Genomic DNA, 16,074 nt, shown 5'->3' on the forward strand with positions numbered 1-16,074 from the left:
TGGGGTCAGGGGTGGTATCTGGGGGTCAGGGGTGGGATCTGTGGTGTCAGGGTGGTATCTGTGGAGTCGGGGTGGTATCTGTGGTGTCAGGGTGGTATCTATGGGGTCAGGGGTGGTATCTGGGGGTCAGGGTGGTATCTGTGGGGTCAGGGTGGGATCTGTGGGGTCAGGGTGGGATCTGTGGGGTCAGGGTGGTATCTATGGGGTCAGGGGTGGTATCTGTGGGGTCAGGGATGGTATCTGGGGGTCAGGGGTGGTATCTGGGGGTCAGGGGTGGTATCTGGGGGTCAGGGGTGGTATCTGGGGGTCAGGGGTGGTATCTATGGGGTCAGGGTGGTATCTGGGGGTCAGGGGTGGTATCTGGGGGTCAGGGGTGGTATCTATGGGGTCAGGGGTGGTATCTGGGGGTCAGGGTGGGATCTGTGGGGTCAGGGTGGGATCTGTGGGGTCAGGGTGGGATCTATGGTGTCAGGGGTGGTATCTGTGGAGTCAGGGGTGGTATCTGTGGAGTCAGGGTGGTATCTGTGGTGTCAGGGTGGTATCTATGGGGTCAGGGGTGGTATCTGGGGGTCAGGGGTGGTATCTATGGTGTCAGGGTGGTATCTGTGGAGTCAGGGTGGTATCTATGGTGTCAGGGGTGGGATCTATGGTGTCAGGGTGGTATCTGTGGAGTCAGGGTGGGATCTGTGGGGTCAGGGTGGTATCTATGGGGTCAGGGGTGGTATCTGGGGGTCAGGGGTGGTATCTGTGGGGTCAGGGTGGGATCTGTGGGGTCAGGGGTGGGATCTGTGGGGTCAGGGTGGTATCTGTGGGGTCAGGGTGGTATCTGTGGGGTCAGGGTGGTATCTGTGGGGTCAGGGTGGTATCTGTGGGGTCAGGGTGGGATCTATGGGGTCAGGGTGGTGTCGATGGTGGCAGGTGACAGGTTTCAAGTCTCACTCTGTGGGTCCTCCCAGCAGTTCTCACCACACCCCCTACTCTAACCCTCTCCAGCTCAGGATCTGGGCTTTGCTTCCCTCCCCCCCCCCACTTCTGATTTCTATATAACTCAGCCATTTGGGTTATGTCTTGGTTCCAGGAGCTTCTTGGCCTCTTGGCTTGCTATTGGACACTTGGTCTGAGGCTCCTCTCTTTCTATTGGACACTTGGTCTGAGGCTCCTCTCTTTCTTTCTTTCTTTTTGTTTTTGGTTTTATGAGACAGGGTTTCTCTGTATTGTTTTGGAGGCTGTCGGTCCAGCCCAGCCTCGAACTCACAGAGATCTGCCTGCCTCTGCCTCCCGAGTGCTGGGATTAAAGGCGTGCGCCACCACCGCCCAGCTGGCTCCTCTCTTTCTATTGGACACTTGGTCTGAGTCCTCTCTTGGTTCACTTGCACTCCCTTCTCTTCCTCTCCCCCATCCCACCTCCTCTCATGGCCTCATATGGTATCTGTGGTGGCAGGGGTAGGGCAGAATTTATGGTGGCAGGAGGGTGTGGTGGAGGCTCCTCATTCTTAGGCTGAGCAATAAGCAGAGAGAGACTGGAAACAGGCCCAGGCTGCAGCTTTCAAAGAGCCACCACTAGTGATCTCCACTGGGCAAACTGCACTTCCTAAGTCCTCTACAGCCTTTAAATAGTACCTGAGACTGGGGATTGAGTGTCCAAAATGTTACCAGACAGTTCAGAATCAAGCAGTGATGTTCTGTTCCTGTGCCCAAAGATTCACACCCATTACAACACAAAATGCACAAAGCATATCAAAAGGGTTGGCAAGGCAAGTCACACGAGTCCAGGTAAAGCTGTGAATAAAACAAGTCTGAATACAGCTGCTGTAACCGTTGGCACAATCAGTGACATTAAAGAGAAGCCCTTCTTTTAGTACTGGATGAATAGGCAAGGTGCCTTGTGGAAAAGACCTTCCCATCAATCCTTCCTCAGCTAGCGTTGGGGCCTCAGAGTCCCTTCCTCCTCCTTGATGGACACGCTCAATTGCGTGATCTTGCGTGATCTTGACACTCGTCTCAGGCACACAGAAAGGGGTGTGCTAAGTCAGGATACTGTAGGGACACCGGGATGGACTTTTCTAGACAAGGAGCACTTCTACCCAAATCACTGTCATTCCCTTTTTTACTGGACGCCGTTGTTGTGGGAGAAGAGTCCCTAAGTACGTTAGATGCCAATGACTAGTGTGTGTTGCCTAGGAAAAACCAGCTGCCAATTCTTGCAGAACTTGAGGGTCAGTGGGAAACTGGGTTTTGGAAGGGATCACTGAGGCTGTGGGGTCCAGGCTTCAAGGGCATTTTATCTTCCTTGAGAAAGGAGAGAGGCCGTTAGAACCACATCCAGGTAACCCTGGGCGACAGACTTGCTCAGACTTGCTGGATGTGGGATATCCAGTTTGGAGAAGAACGGACAGGAGCAGGGGTACAAGTGGGGCCCGGTGGCATTGTGATAAGTCTGTGCTGTCTTCCTCCCCTGGGCCAGCATAGGGCAGTTCTGGATGAAAGTGAGAGGAGTACTGCTCTGCATTCACAGGAAACCTTTTCATTGAATCTACACCTGAGATTATGCTAATGAAGTGACACCACCTATATAACCCCAGGGTAGGGGCTGGTAGCCAGGGGAACCAACCATATGGCTGGAGAAAACAAAGTGACAGAGATTGGGTTGCTCACCAGTAGCCAATGGCTTCTTTACACATGTCTACCTCTGAGATCCCAATGAGAAACTCTAAATAAGGAGGTTCAGGGACGCTTGTGGTTGGCGGACAAATGCTATTTTATGCCAAGATGATGGTACACACCAATTCCTCAATGGGATAAGAAGCTCCTGTTTAGGGTAGTTTGGGACCTTCCTCTGAATGGCATTTGGATAGTAAATACCATATCCTGTATAGTAAATAAGCTGGTCACAGTAACTGAAATGGGTTCCAGTTCTAAGAGCCATCCATGCAACTTGTCAAACCGAGGGGTGGGTTGTGGGAATCCATGGTTTATAGGTGGAAAGTCAGAAGTACGACAGGCCAAGGACTTATATTAGCCTATAAAGCAGGGGTCTTACAGACCGTGTGGTCAACCCAGGGGCATTAATGCTAACCCCTGGGTAAGTATGAGCAGTTCCATGTTGACAACTGGTATAAGAAACCACATGTTGATATCAGAAGTGCTGTGAACATGACACCTTGGTGGCCGAGAGAGAAAGAATCAATTTTTCGTGACATGACCTGCAAGGCCAGGAACCATGAACAGCATAGAATCTTAATACTAAGCTTTAACGGTACAGAAGGCCCTTGCAGCTGCAATGTTCTAGCCCTTTTGTTAACACTGGCTGTGCATTTATTCTTGGCTAATGGTGACACACATCACAGTGAAAATACAGTGTCTGCAGTCACCAGACAGGTGACAAACTAAGCACACACTTTAAAGGCTTGTTCGTGGGATGTATCTTTCATACCCCTTTCATTATGCTCTGTGAATCTAATTTTAGCGCACCAAGTACCCCAGGAGACTGGAGGCCTGATTCTGAGACCTGGATTTGGAGATAATGACACCTCGATTCTGCTTGGGCCATAGAAGCTGAATTGGAGTTCCTGGGACCTTAAGAGACAGGCGTTTTAATCCTGTCACTTCTTTGTCAAAAGTCAAGGGAAACAATGATAGCAAAGAAACCCATTTTCGGGATAAAGTTCCCTACTCACAGAGTAAACCTTGGTAGCAGAGTCAACACTTCTCTGATGCTTATCTGAAAGTCTTCACACATCAGCAGTTCCTCAGCTTATAAAGGGGTTAAATGTAGATAAACCCCTTCAGTTCACTTAACATGCCGGGCCTACTACACATCCTGGCTCATGCAAAGCACACTGAACCATCTCAGTGGTTTCCTTCATGATGACGCAATTGACTAGAAGATGTAGCTAGATGCTGTTCTCCACCCTCAGAGCCCAGTACCACAGACAGCTAGCTAATGCAAAACTCAAGGTGCTTTCTACTGAGTGTGTCTTGCTTTCATGGCATCCAAAAAGTCATCCAGTTTGGGCTGAGCAAGTCAAGCAGGGACTACCAACACACTGTTCTTTGCAGTCACACCAGCTGGCCATCAACTTGATCATCATACTGGGCTCTCATACAAGATATTCCATGTGCCTGGATCTGTGCCTTCTACCACACAGATCTCACAGACCAAACTCAGGTGATCAGGGTTGATAGCATGCATCTTAGCTGTATCTATTTAGCCTCACTTTTTTTTTTTTCAAGACAGAGTTTCTTTGTGGCTTTGAAGGCTGTCCTGGAACTCGCTATGTAGACCAGGCTGGTCTCAAACTCAAAGAGATCCACCTGCCTCTGCCTCCCAAGAGCTGGGACTAAAGGTGTGCACCATCAACACCCGGCTTATCCCCACTTCTTTTTAATTAGCCATTTGGAAACCTTTCAAGAAAATCCAGTTTGGAGTCAGAGCAGTGGCTCAGTGGCTAAGAGCCTGCGCTGCTCTTGCACAGGGTCTGAGTTCAGTTCCTTGTACCATGTCAGGCAACTCACAACCACTTGAAGCACCAGAGGATCTGATGCCCTCTTTTGGTCACTGCCAGAATGTATAATAACACACACACACACACACACACACACACACACACACACACACACACCTTAAAAATAAAATTATTTTAAAAAATCGCTTTTGGAAGACAGAACAGTGGCCTTGTTATCTGAAAAGTGACTTGGAGCAATAGACAATGATGAATGTGGAACCATCAAAGTTAGGCACAAATTTCCTGTCTTTTAGTTCCAGTTAGGCCAAAAGGGCTGGGGTCAGGTGGGGTGTGGGGTGGGGTCTGAAACACAGCAGGACCCAGTTGAAGTCCAAGTCTGCCACCTATGCTTCAAGGCCCTAACAAGGGGATTTAGCTGATAAGACACGAGGAACAAAGAATTTCTAAACCAGACACCTACAAAAACAATGAAATAAAGCCCAAAGAAAGGATGACTGCATTGGGCAGAAGATTCCAGGGTTACTCAAGAAATTTGGAGGAGTTGTCCAGTGTAGTCTCTCAAATGTGAACAAGCCCACGGCCTTCCTGTCTCCAGACAAGAGCTCTTAGTACCGTAGAAGGACAAATGACCCCCTGACGGAAAGTTGGGCCGTTTCTCTACTGACCGAGGACATCTACAGAAGGAGCTGAGGTGACATTAATCCTGGGTTCTGCTTTCTAAGCTGTGTTCTCTGATGGGGAGGGTGAATCTGCTCAGAGTTAGGGGTGCCTTTCCTAATTGGCACAGTCACTGTATGCACGCACGCACGCACGCACGCACGGTGGTTCTGAGAAAGACCTCAAGATACTTGGGCAAGCCTTTGTGTTGCTATGCTCATATGATCTGCAGATATGACCTCTTCTCGGACAGTAAAGAAAATATGATCCCTCTTTGCTAGCAGTAACGACATTCAAGCTGAGTGCTCCAGCAGGTTCTGTGAGGGACCAGCACTCAACATACCCTTGTTGGCCAGAAGCACCTCCTTCAGGGAACACTGCTCAGAGGGACGCTTCCGGCTGGGATAGCCTTGTTTTACAAGCACCACAGTCACCCAGCTGACAGGGAAAGAGAATTACTTTGTGATTCCGACTAGGAAATAGGTCAGAGGAGGATGTGAGGTGGGATCCGATGAGATAGGGCTAGAAATGGTTGAAAAATGTTAACCCACCAAAGTTCTGTCTGCAGGAGCGACGGCACATACAACATGCACAGTGTCCCCTTTTCCTTGAGAATTGTGGACCCACGGCAGGATTCCAAATGGGAAAGTGGGAAAAAGCAGTCTGGCTGGTGTGTTTCCAGCTCTTCTGAGGCTAAGCTTGATTTTTGCCCAGTGAGACACTATACCTGGGAGTTAATTTATTCTTTTTCTTTTCTGTTAGAACTTTTCTACCTTCTTTTAGAAGAGATAAACAAGTGGCCTCCAGGAGTTCCTGTGTCCTGTGTACCAGCCTTTTCAATCCAGTAGTTACAATTTTTTTCTCCCTCTGATTTTTTGGGGGGGTACCTTCCCAGCTTCCTCGCCCTTTTCTGATATGTATTGTCTAATCTTATAGCTCATTAGTATTCGTGACTCTGTTCCCAACAAGCACCAAGGGCAAATTCAAAAGGGAATCTTAAATAGTAAAGAAGGCACAGGATTTATTTTTAATTATTTATTTCGAGTCAGGGTCTCCCCGTGTAGCTTCAACTGGACTGGAGCATGATATGCAGACCAGGTTAGCCTTGAACTCAAAGACATCCGCCTGCTCCTGTTTCTGCCTCTGCCTCACCTGGGCTAGGATTAAAGCCTTGCACCACCAACCTGTACCACAGTGCTTTTAAACATCAAAGTTGTGGCAGGTAGGGAACAAGCCTTATTGCCTCTACTCAGCATGAGTTTCCCATGCTCAGGACTGAATAAATTACTCAGGCATCACAAAGATAATTAGGTAATGAAAAACTACCCAGTTGTACTGTTGTATGTATCTACAGTAATGTCGACTCCCATCCTACAAGTTTTCAGTAATTATTAGAGGTCAGAGGCAGAGAAGATAGGATGATGTCAATCAGTCCTGTCTTTAACACTCCGTCTGAGCAGCCTTTTCTCCATAGTTATTTTGAGAGGGGTGAGAAAACCCTTCAGGAAGCAGAGCTGCAGGGGAGATTTATCATAAAGGGAGATAATGAAGACTGCAAAATGCACACAGCAGTCAGAGCTTAGCTTTTGGTGACTTCATTGCCAGCAGCTTTTACTGCATCCACAGATCCTGATGACAATAATTAGAATTTAGGGGAAGGAGGAATGTGAAGAATCTTGTAAACTTGTCTCTGAAAGCTTACTGACACTGGGTTTGGACGACAGGGATACCGGTTCTTACTGGTTCTGGAATCCCAATGCCCTGGATTGTCAGTGCAGGTCTGCATTTAGTGTTAAAAACAGAAACCAAATTACACCCCAAAGCATCTTTATCTCCCCAAAGTTCCTCCACCAAGGCCAAGGAGGTTCCCCACTACGTCGTGTGTATGTGTGTGTGTGTGTGTGTGTGTGTGTGTGTGTGTGTGTGTGTGTGTGATTGAATTGTTTCCACACTACTTTTGGAGGTATCACCTAGAAAAGCAAGTTGAAAATGCCAGACAGTTGCAAACTGCCTTCAGTTAAAAAAAACAAAAACAAAGAACACAAAAACAAAAAACATTGTCACTGACAAATAGCTGAAGGTCCTTAGAGAACACAACGCCTGATTTCTACCTGCAACTCATCCAGGCCTTCTTCCATGCTAAACTCCCAATGGGAAGCATGGCTCCCTCTGCTACCCCCACTGTACCTCTCTGGGTCTTACAAGTCAGGGCAGATGCCATCTACATCCCAAAGCCTCCTACCTGACTTTGGATGTGGTTTAAACGAGGGCTCTTGTCACTGAGGGTTTCCATCACTGCATTTATCAATTGTAAGTGGTACCTTTTGGATTGTGAGCCTCCTGCAGGCCACATCCACAGGGCCTAGCAATGCACCAAGGTGGTCAACAAAACCTGTGTGTGTGAACCCTAGGCATGTGCTCCCTTCTACTACAAAACACATTCAGGTAACTGTCCACATCTAGCCTGTAATGTATAGATGTTTGCATACATAGGCAGAGGTTTATACTGGCCATAGAGATGGACATTACAAACTTTAACCCAGGGGCTCCTTTGAGGCAGTCTTCCATTGCTTTGGGAATGCTCTACATTCATCGGGTGAAAGCAGGCTGGATGGATACAGATGGCCCAGAGCATGTCAGGTGCCCCGATGCAACAATTCTTAGGATTGAAGGATGGGTACGTTATTCTGGAGGAACGAACAGAGACCCGGCATGCACAGCCATCCCTTCCTCTCTCCTACACTCAACCAGGAGACCCACACGGGTGTGTGTGTGTGTGGGGGGCAACATTCCCCAACTCTGCCCTTTGTGATACCGAGAACAGAGCCAATGAAGCAACAACCTCCAAAGCTTGGGACAGTAGCAGAGTAGGGTCACGGGCAGCCATCCTCTGGCTTCTCTGCCCCCTGATACAGCAAAAAGCAACTCTCACTGCTAAGCCAAGAGCTCACTTAACCAAGAGTCTTTACCCGCGTGCACTGGGGCCTGTCTGGTCCTCACTCCTAAAATCAGCGGGCCAAACCAGAGGCCCTTCCTTGACCTCAAATGTGCTTTTCTTCCTTTCCCAGGTCAGCGTTTGTATCTGACACAGTTGGGTAGGATGTCCCTGTAAGGGACCTGGACAGGGGCGTGATGAGTCCTGAGTGCTGAAATTAATGGCCAGGAGCATCCAGATATTTTCTTCAATACTGAAGGATGGAAGACTGGCGGCTGTGGCTGGATAAAGTGAGACTCTCTCCTCCTCTCCGCCTTTAAAATCCACCCCCAGACTCCCTTTGAAACGAGTCCTCTTTACCTGGCCTCCTCACTGGAAGGGGAAAGGGAGAATTTTCCTCTGGTCCCCAGCTACCCAGGGACCCCGCCCAGTTCGCATCCACCGATCGAGCCAAGGGAGCTCAGATGTGCAGCCAGGCCCAGGGCGGCCCCGCCCCTACGCGAACTTGACCGCACCCTCTTCCCCCGCGCTGCCGGGCCTGACGTCATAAGGCACCCAGCCGCCGGCTCCCCGCGGTGCGCACCCCGAGCCCCGACCGGTCGCCGCTGCTTTCCGGGCGCTCACCGCCAGGCGCGCGCGTGCCCGCCCGCCCGCGTCCCTCCCCGTCCCTGCCCCCGTGCCCGTCCCCGCCAGCAAAGCACCGCTGAAGATGGCGAGCCCGGCGCCCGGGGAGCACGCCGCGCAAGGATGCCCAGCCCCGGCTGCGGAGGAACCGGCGCCGAGGCCCGGGGTTCCCGGGGAGGAGGCTGCACCGGAGGCAGGGCCGGCGGGCGCGGGGCCGCAGGTGGTGGAGGAGGAGGAGGCCGCGGGCAAGGTGGCCGCCGCCCTGACCTGGCTGCTCGGGGAGCCCGTGCTGTGGCTGGGATGTCGCGCGGACGAGCTCCTGAGTTGGAAGAGGCCGCTGCGCAGCCTGCTCGCCTTCCTGGGTGCCAACCTGCTGTTCTGGTGAGCTCTGGGGCTGGGTGGGGGCGACCCGGAGGGCAGGTGACCTTGGGGCGCCCGGGGCCGGATGTGGCCTGGCCAGGGTGAGCTAGAGGCTGCCGTGGAAGTGATAGCCCCGTCCCACTTGCTTGGTCACCTGTCTGAAACAGGTAGTCAAGCGCTTCAACTTTCCTCCAGACGCACTTCCCTGTGAGTGGCTGTTCCCTTGCTGCAGATGTCCACCCTCCAAGGGGAGGTGATGGTCTGATGACCCACGTGTTCCTGTGTCTAGGGATGTCCCAGAGCTCTTGAAAACTTCGACCCTGGTATTGTCAACTCGCAGGTCTTGACCTGTATTTGGAAGCATGGGGGTACGTGGACGCTTGGGCATGAATTGATTTTTGCACCCATAGAGGCATATCTGGACCAACTGAGGTACGGTGTCAACACCGCTGCTCTTCATCGGCCACCAGAGAGGGGCAGTGAATGGTTTGTTTTTCCTTCCCCTGGAGGGTAGGGTTTACCGGTTTTGCTCCCAGATGAGAAAGCAGGAGGTAAACAAACAGGTGGATTAGGCACATCGCCCCGCCTCCCGGTTGCACAGCGGGGTGTGTGTGGGTGGGGGGGGCAGTAGTAATCTCAGGCGAATTCCAGAGGGACTAGGCAGGAATGTTCTTTGACTAGCCCCCAATCAACAGGTTCGTCTCACTAGAAAGTGCTCTGCCTAGGTAAGCACCAGGCAGTGCCTGGCTCATCCCCGAAGGATGTGAGCCCTGTCATCTGGTACTAGTGCTCCGAGGGCCGAGAAAAGCCTTATTTGCCAATTGTCTTCATAACAAACATGACTAGCAGTGCAGAATAAGCAGTTTCACTAACAGATACACATTTACAGGACATAGATTACTTAACCCTAAAGTTGGGAAATAAATGCACAAGAGAGACATAGCCTGTCATTTTCCTAGATTAACTTGGGCAACTTGAAGGATTTTCTTTAGATCCTTACTTGTCTTGGTTTACTCTGAAAACGAGCTGTGTCTTGTCTCTGTCGGTGGATGTTAATTAGCTTTGAGTCTCTCAGCTATTGCTGTTTCTGGAGTTTATCCCAGCTCTCTATCCTGTTGTAAGGTTACCTGAGCCCTTAAATAAAGAGGTTATGTTATGTTGAGCTAGGCTGGGGCACAAAACCAAGTCTGGGGCTGTGTCTCACGTATTTACCAATAAGCAGCATGTTTTAAATTTTATTTATCTAAAGACACCACATTCCAAAGTTTGAAGGTACAAAACTGTAAACACTTCGAAAATCTCTTGCCTTTGAAAATCTGTTTCCCACGCCCATCCCCAGCTTCTCAGCTTCCTCCCAGAGGCCACCGGGGCTGCTAGCTCTCTGTTTTTCTGCAGAAGCACTGAGTTCTGTGCAGACTGTGGGCTAGGATAGTAAGAATTCCTCATGTAAGGGTGGGTGCCTTCTTAGTCACTTTCCTAGTGTTTTCAATGCATAGAATTACTTTGTAAGAGGTCTCAAAGTATTGAGCCTCTTAAGGAGGCTCAGGCAGAGTTCCCAGCGCTTGAATTTTTAGTGTGGTAGCCGAATAACATTTGGTATATATGAAAAACATTTTAAAGGATGACTCCCACCAGTGAAACTGTTGAGTCAGAGGGCATGTGCCTTTGTCATATTAATGGCTGTCGCTGTATTGTCATTGGGGACTCTACCAGCTTATTTGCCCATCAACAGTGAGTGTGACTGCTTGCACTGCTATACTTTTGCCGAGATTTTTGAAAAAACGTTTTAATCTTGCAAGTCTACTAGGTGGAAAGGGTATTTTGATATGGTTTTAAATTTGTGTTTGTCTAAGACTGAATGTTTTCCTTGTGTTCAAGGCCACTGTAATTATCTTTTCTCTGCAGTGCCCATTTATCTCTAACAACTCTGATCTATTTCTTCACTTTAGACATCGATCTTATTGACTTACCGAAGCTCTTTTTATAGGATGGATTTTAGCATAATTAATATAATGAGTTGCAAAGATTTTTCCTATGATGTATTCTTGTGTGTGTGGGGGGGGAGAGGGGTTGTGTGGGAGTTCATGTGTGTTGCTTGTCCATGTCTATGTGTGTTTAGGTAGTAGAGCCCAGAGGCTCTCTTAAATTGTTCTCCTTAGTTTTTTTCAACCAGGTCTCTCCCTAAACCTAGAGCTCATCAATACGACTGGTCAATGAGCCTCAGGGATCTGCCTGTCTCTAGCTCATCTGAGCTGGAGTTACAGATATAGGCCTTCACTCCTGGCTTTTATGTAGTGCTAGGGAGCTGAACTTAGGTCTTTATGCTGTGTGGCAGCCACGTTCCTGACCGAGCCTCCTCTCCAGCCTCCCTATGACATATTCTTTAACAACAACTGTTGGAACTAATTTTTTTGTATAGTTGATATTTTCCATATGGGTATTGTGTCCCATCCATTTTATTTACCACTCTGACGGAAAAACAGATAGTGGGCAGACATTGAACCTGGTTAGAATCTTATTTGTTTTGTTTTTCCTGTTTGCAGTAGCTGAATTCCATGCATGCATTTCCTCTGACAGACAGCCATCCTACTTTGAATTCTGAAGCACTTGTTGCTTTTGTGTTATAATTCACTGGACTTTACGACTGCCTTATTAATGCCAGAACCTTTTTTTGAAATCTCCCTTATTTCTTCCTCTGGTGTTAAAGTATGCTTTTTTTTTCTTTTTTCTTTTTTTGGTTTTTCGAGACAGGGTTTCTCTGTATTGCTTTGGAGCCTGTCCTGGAACTCACTCTGTATACCCGGCTGGCCTTAAACTCACAGAGATCCGCCTGCTTTTGCCTCCTGAGTGCTGGGATTAAAGGGGTGCACCACCAATGCCCAGCCAAAATATGCTTTTATGGTTTAAAACAAACAAAAAAGTCAGTTTATTTCCTCTCAAATGATCTGATCTTTATTTTCATTCTTCCCTTCTTTTCTTTAAAAAAACAAAACAAAACGAATTACTACTCTGTTATCGAACTGATGTCAACTCCTAACAGTCCTCCTACCTCAGCTTCCTAAGTACTAACACTAAATGTGTGAGCCATCATTCCTGGTTACAGATGGCCTCATTTGATTCTTAATATTCTGTGTCTTGGGAATGCTAAAGCTTGTGTTTTCTATGAGAAAAATGAAAAAGTCAGTATGTTAAAATATAATGGGCTTTAGAATGACACCCTGTCTCAAAAACAAACAAAAAAAGAAAAATCCAAATCTTAGCATCAGCAGTGGGGTGCTTCATGTATCATTGCTTCTGGTGTATTTCTGTGGAAAATAACCTTGTGAATATACAGTTTGCATAATTTAATGTCTGGTACTAATAATTGCTTCCAGGATTTTGAATTTGACTCAGAAGTTTTGACATTGACCACCTGACCATGATCTGTAATATTAGTGTTGTGCACTCGAAAAACCAGGAATGAAATGGGTCGTGGGGATTTGGATTATCTCCAGTCTGATCTAAGGAAACACACATAGGAGACGAAACCACAGATGTAGCATCCGCTAATCAGACACACATACATATTCTTACATATGACATACCTATAAAAATGCTAACGTGAAGAAATGCCAAAAATAGATCTTTAGTCATATGAAGTCTGATTGAATGTAGGCTGAATGTAATGCTGGACTCCAGTATCAAGGGTTCTACCATGGAAACAAATCAGGCCACAGCTCACTGTCTTACTTTAACTTACCAGGAACACGTTTTCAAAAATTCTTCTGGTTGAATGTAGGCTGAATGTAATGCTGGACTCCAGAATCAAGGGTTCTACCATGGAAACAAATCAGGCCACAGCTCACTGTCTTACTCGTTTAACTTACCAGGAACACGTTTTCAAAAATTCTTTCTCTTCATTTTAAAAATAACTAATGTAACCTCCTAATTCCAAAGATTAAACAGCATGAAAGGGTAAACATTTTAGAAACCTTTCCCATGCCTGCACCCAGCACTCTCATGGGGGCAGGTAGTGTTGCAGTTTTAAACACAGCTGGAAGTGACCCAGTGAAGCAGAAATGACAGTTTACTCTTTAAAAGGTTTACATTTGAATTTGTAAGTGTGTGTGTGTGTGTGTGTGTGTGTGTGTGTGTGTGTGTGTGTTGTATGAGCATGTGTATGTAAGTGTCTGTGGAGGCCAGAGGTCACTAGATCCCCTGGCGCTGGAGTTACAGGAGGGTGTGAGCCATCCGAGGTATGTTCTGGGAATTGAATGCAGGTCCTCTTCAAGAGCAGCAAGCACTCTTAATTGCTGAGAGTATCTCCAGCTGGATACTTTTGTTTTTAAAGAATCAGCTTCTTGCAGTTTATTTACAAAAAAGTAGGTCATTGTATGTACAGTTAAGTATGTATTTATCTGTGTGTATACAATGACGATCAATATTTAAATTATTCTCTTAACTTGTGTCTTTCGTTTTGCTGTGACAAAACACCATGATCAAGGCAACTTATAAAAAGGAAGCATTTAGTTGGGGGCTCACAGTTCCAGAGGGTTAGAGTCCATTGTCTTCGTGGCTGGGAGTATGGCAACAAGCAGGCAGGCAACAGGGGCCATGCCTCCTAATCCTTCCAAAACAGTGCCACCAGCTTTGGATAGGGCGTTTTATAGATGAGCTAGAGGGGCCATTCTTACTCAAACCACCACAACCAAAAGGGCACTTTTGGTCTGCTTCCTATCAGTCCTCATCCCAGGGTCTGATCTACTTTAACACGATGTCAGGTATCCTTTCTGAAATCCCACACAATGATATCACATGACATGCTGTCTTTTGTGTCTGACTGCACCAAGTCTGAATCAAATCTTAAGCTTCACTCCTGCTATGTAAATCAGTTATTTGTTCTTCCTCTTCTTCTTTTTATTATTTTTAATTGCTGAGTGCTATGCTACTTTGAGGGAGTGTGCCATGATTGGCTTATCCACTTGCAAGCTGATATTCATGTAAAGAATTTTCATGCTTGCCTATTATTAGAGTTATTGGAAAGCTGGGCATGCAGCTTTGCTTTTTGGTAAGGAAAGTGGTAAGTAGTGATCTGGATTTGTCTGTAGACTCTTGAGAGTGGCCCTGAATCAGGGAGGAATGGAGCAAAATGCCCATCTTCCAAGTCTCCTTGCTGGCCGTGATCATGAAATATAATGACTTGATGCAGTCCCTCTTTGGAGTCACATAACTCTGCACCTTAAAAAGCTGCTCCGATCGAGCTTTGAACGCACTGTTGGTGACCATGACATCTAAAAGTCCATATGGAAGAGTTTTCCTTCATGTCTAGGGTTGTGTGGACATATCTCCTCCTACCTGTGGAAGTATTAAAGTGCAGTAAGTTGGTATGCTTGAGATGGCTACACAGGGACACACCTTGCAGGGGTCCTTGGGCCCTTTGACTTTTGAGTCATCTTGGGCACACCAGAATGCCGGTGAGAGCCAGTGAGAGTCCTAGGAATGCCATCTGTGGGGTTAGTTCAGAAGACGGCACATCCCAACCTCCCACTCTTTGTCCCCTGCTCTGATGCTCACTCCAGCTTGCAGTGGAGCAGGGCCTTGGGAAGAGTGAGCATGCACTGGTAGCAGCATTTCCTGCTTGGGTAAGCCCATCCCTAGCCTACTGAACCGGAACCTCTGGAGGTGGGGTGGAGATGCCCAGCTCTTCTCCAGCGCTCCAGGTGACTTGATGCACACTCAAGTTTGAGCAGTGTCAGGTTCGAGCACTGGAGTTGTGTGTCCTCTTCCCCATAAGATACCGTGTCTATTGCTGGGTGACTCCAGCTAGTACACATCCTTCCCTCCAGCTAATGGCTGCATCCAAGTCCCACTGGTCACAGTCAGAAAACGGCAGTTTTGGTGGCTTGTAAAAGTTTAGTGATTATAATTATTATAAAGGGTTTTCACTTTAGCACCTCATTTGCATCTTGTTAAGCATATTGTCTTCATTTTATGAAAAAGGGACCTGAGGTCCTTTGAAGTGAACAGAACTCCCAAGGATGACTTCCCTATGCACTGTTCAGAAGAGGATTTGCCATGAAGGAGATGATTCTGCACTTGTCTCAGGCATTGTAATGACCAGTAGGTTCTCGGGGGCTATTGAACACCTGGAATGTGGCTAGAACAGTGGTTCTCAACCTATGGGTCATGACCCTCTTGGGGTTGAATGGCCCTTTTCACAGGGGTTGACCGAGACCATCGGAAAACACAGATTCTTATCTTACAAGTCATAACAGTAACCAAATTACAGTTAAGAGATAGCAATGAAAATGACTTTATGGTCAGCAGTCACCACAGCATGAGGAACTGTTATTAAAGTGTAGCATTGGGGAGGTGGAGAACCACTGGGCTGGAGAGACTCAGTGCTCTCTTTAGCTCTCCTTATAGGTGTGGTATGTGCATGCCCCCCCCCCCCAGTGTGTGTACCATGCACTTACTGTGGGGTTATCTGTGGAGGCCAGCAGTCCACATTGGGCGTCTTCCTCTATCGTTGTCCACTTTAGTTTTTGAGACGGGATCTCTCACTGAACCTGGAGCTTGCCATTTCAGTTAGACGGGCTGTTGTTGAGTCCCTAGGATCTGCTTTGTTTGTCTCTGTCCTCACTGGGTTACAGGTAAACACTACATGTGCATTCTGGGGATCTGAACTCGGGTCCACATGCTTGCCCAGCAAGCACTTTACCTGCTAAGCCATCTCTCCATCAACAGCCCCCTGATAAATGTATTTTTGATAGACGTAATTTTAATTGTGTTTAGTTTAAATGTAAAGTGTCCCATGTGGTGAGTGACCATCCTGTTAGACACACAGTTCTTGATGATTTCTTAAGTTCAGTGTTCTTTCTACTCCATTGCTCTAAAGAGTATCATGAGACAACTTGGGTCATATTTTCCAGTATTACAGAATTACAGTTAGCTGTCCCAGAACAGTATGAAGTCACTGTTGTTTGGAGGTGGCTGTTTTGGCATCAGTAGGGACTACTTTTCAGTTTATTAATGGATCCAGCCCAAATTCCT

At 47.6% G+C, this 16,074-nt stretch overlaps 1 protein-coding gene across 2 annotated transcripts in view; it reads left to right on the plus strand.

Annotated features, from left to right (window-relative positions):
• The first annotated feature begins 8,631 nt into the window (after window positions 1–8,631).
• The window catches only part of Retreg1 (reticulophagy regulator 1), a 129,727-nt gene continuing 122,284 nt past the window's right edge, over window positions 8,632–16,074 (plus strand). Inside the window, exon 1 of one of the 2 annotated variants that reach the window (XM_005081300.4) lies at window positions 8,632–9,063. In XM_005081300.4, the coding sequence (XP_005081357.1) occupies window positions 8,768–9,063 (296 nt within the window). In that variant the 5' untranslated portion in view covers window positions 8,632–8,767. The remainder of the gene's footprint in view (window positions 9,064–16,074) is intronic. The other variant, XM_040757669.1, reaches the window with a different exon arrangement.

This window comes from Mesocricetus auratus, unplaced genomic scaffold, assembly GCF_017639785.1.
Source record: "Mesocricetus auratus isolate SY011 unplaced genomic scaffold, BCM_Maur_2.0 Super-Scaffold_100015, whole genome shotgun sequence".
In the NCBI taxonomy this organism is placed as follows: domain Eukaryota; kingdom Metazoa; phylum Chordata; class Mammalia; order Rodentia; family Cricetidae; genus Mesocricetus; species Mesocricetus auratus.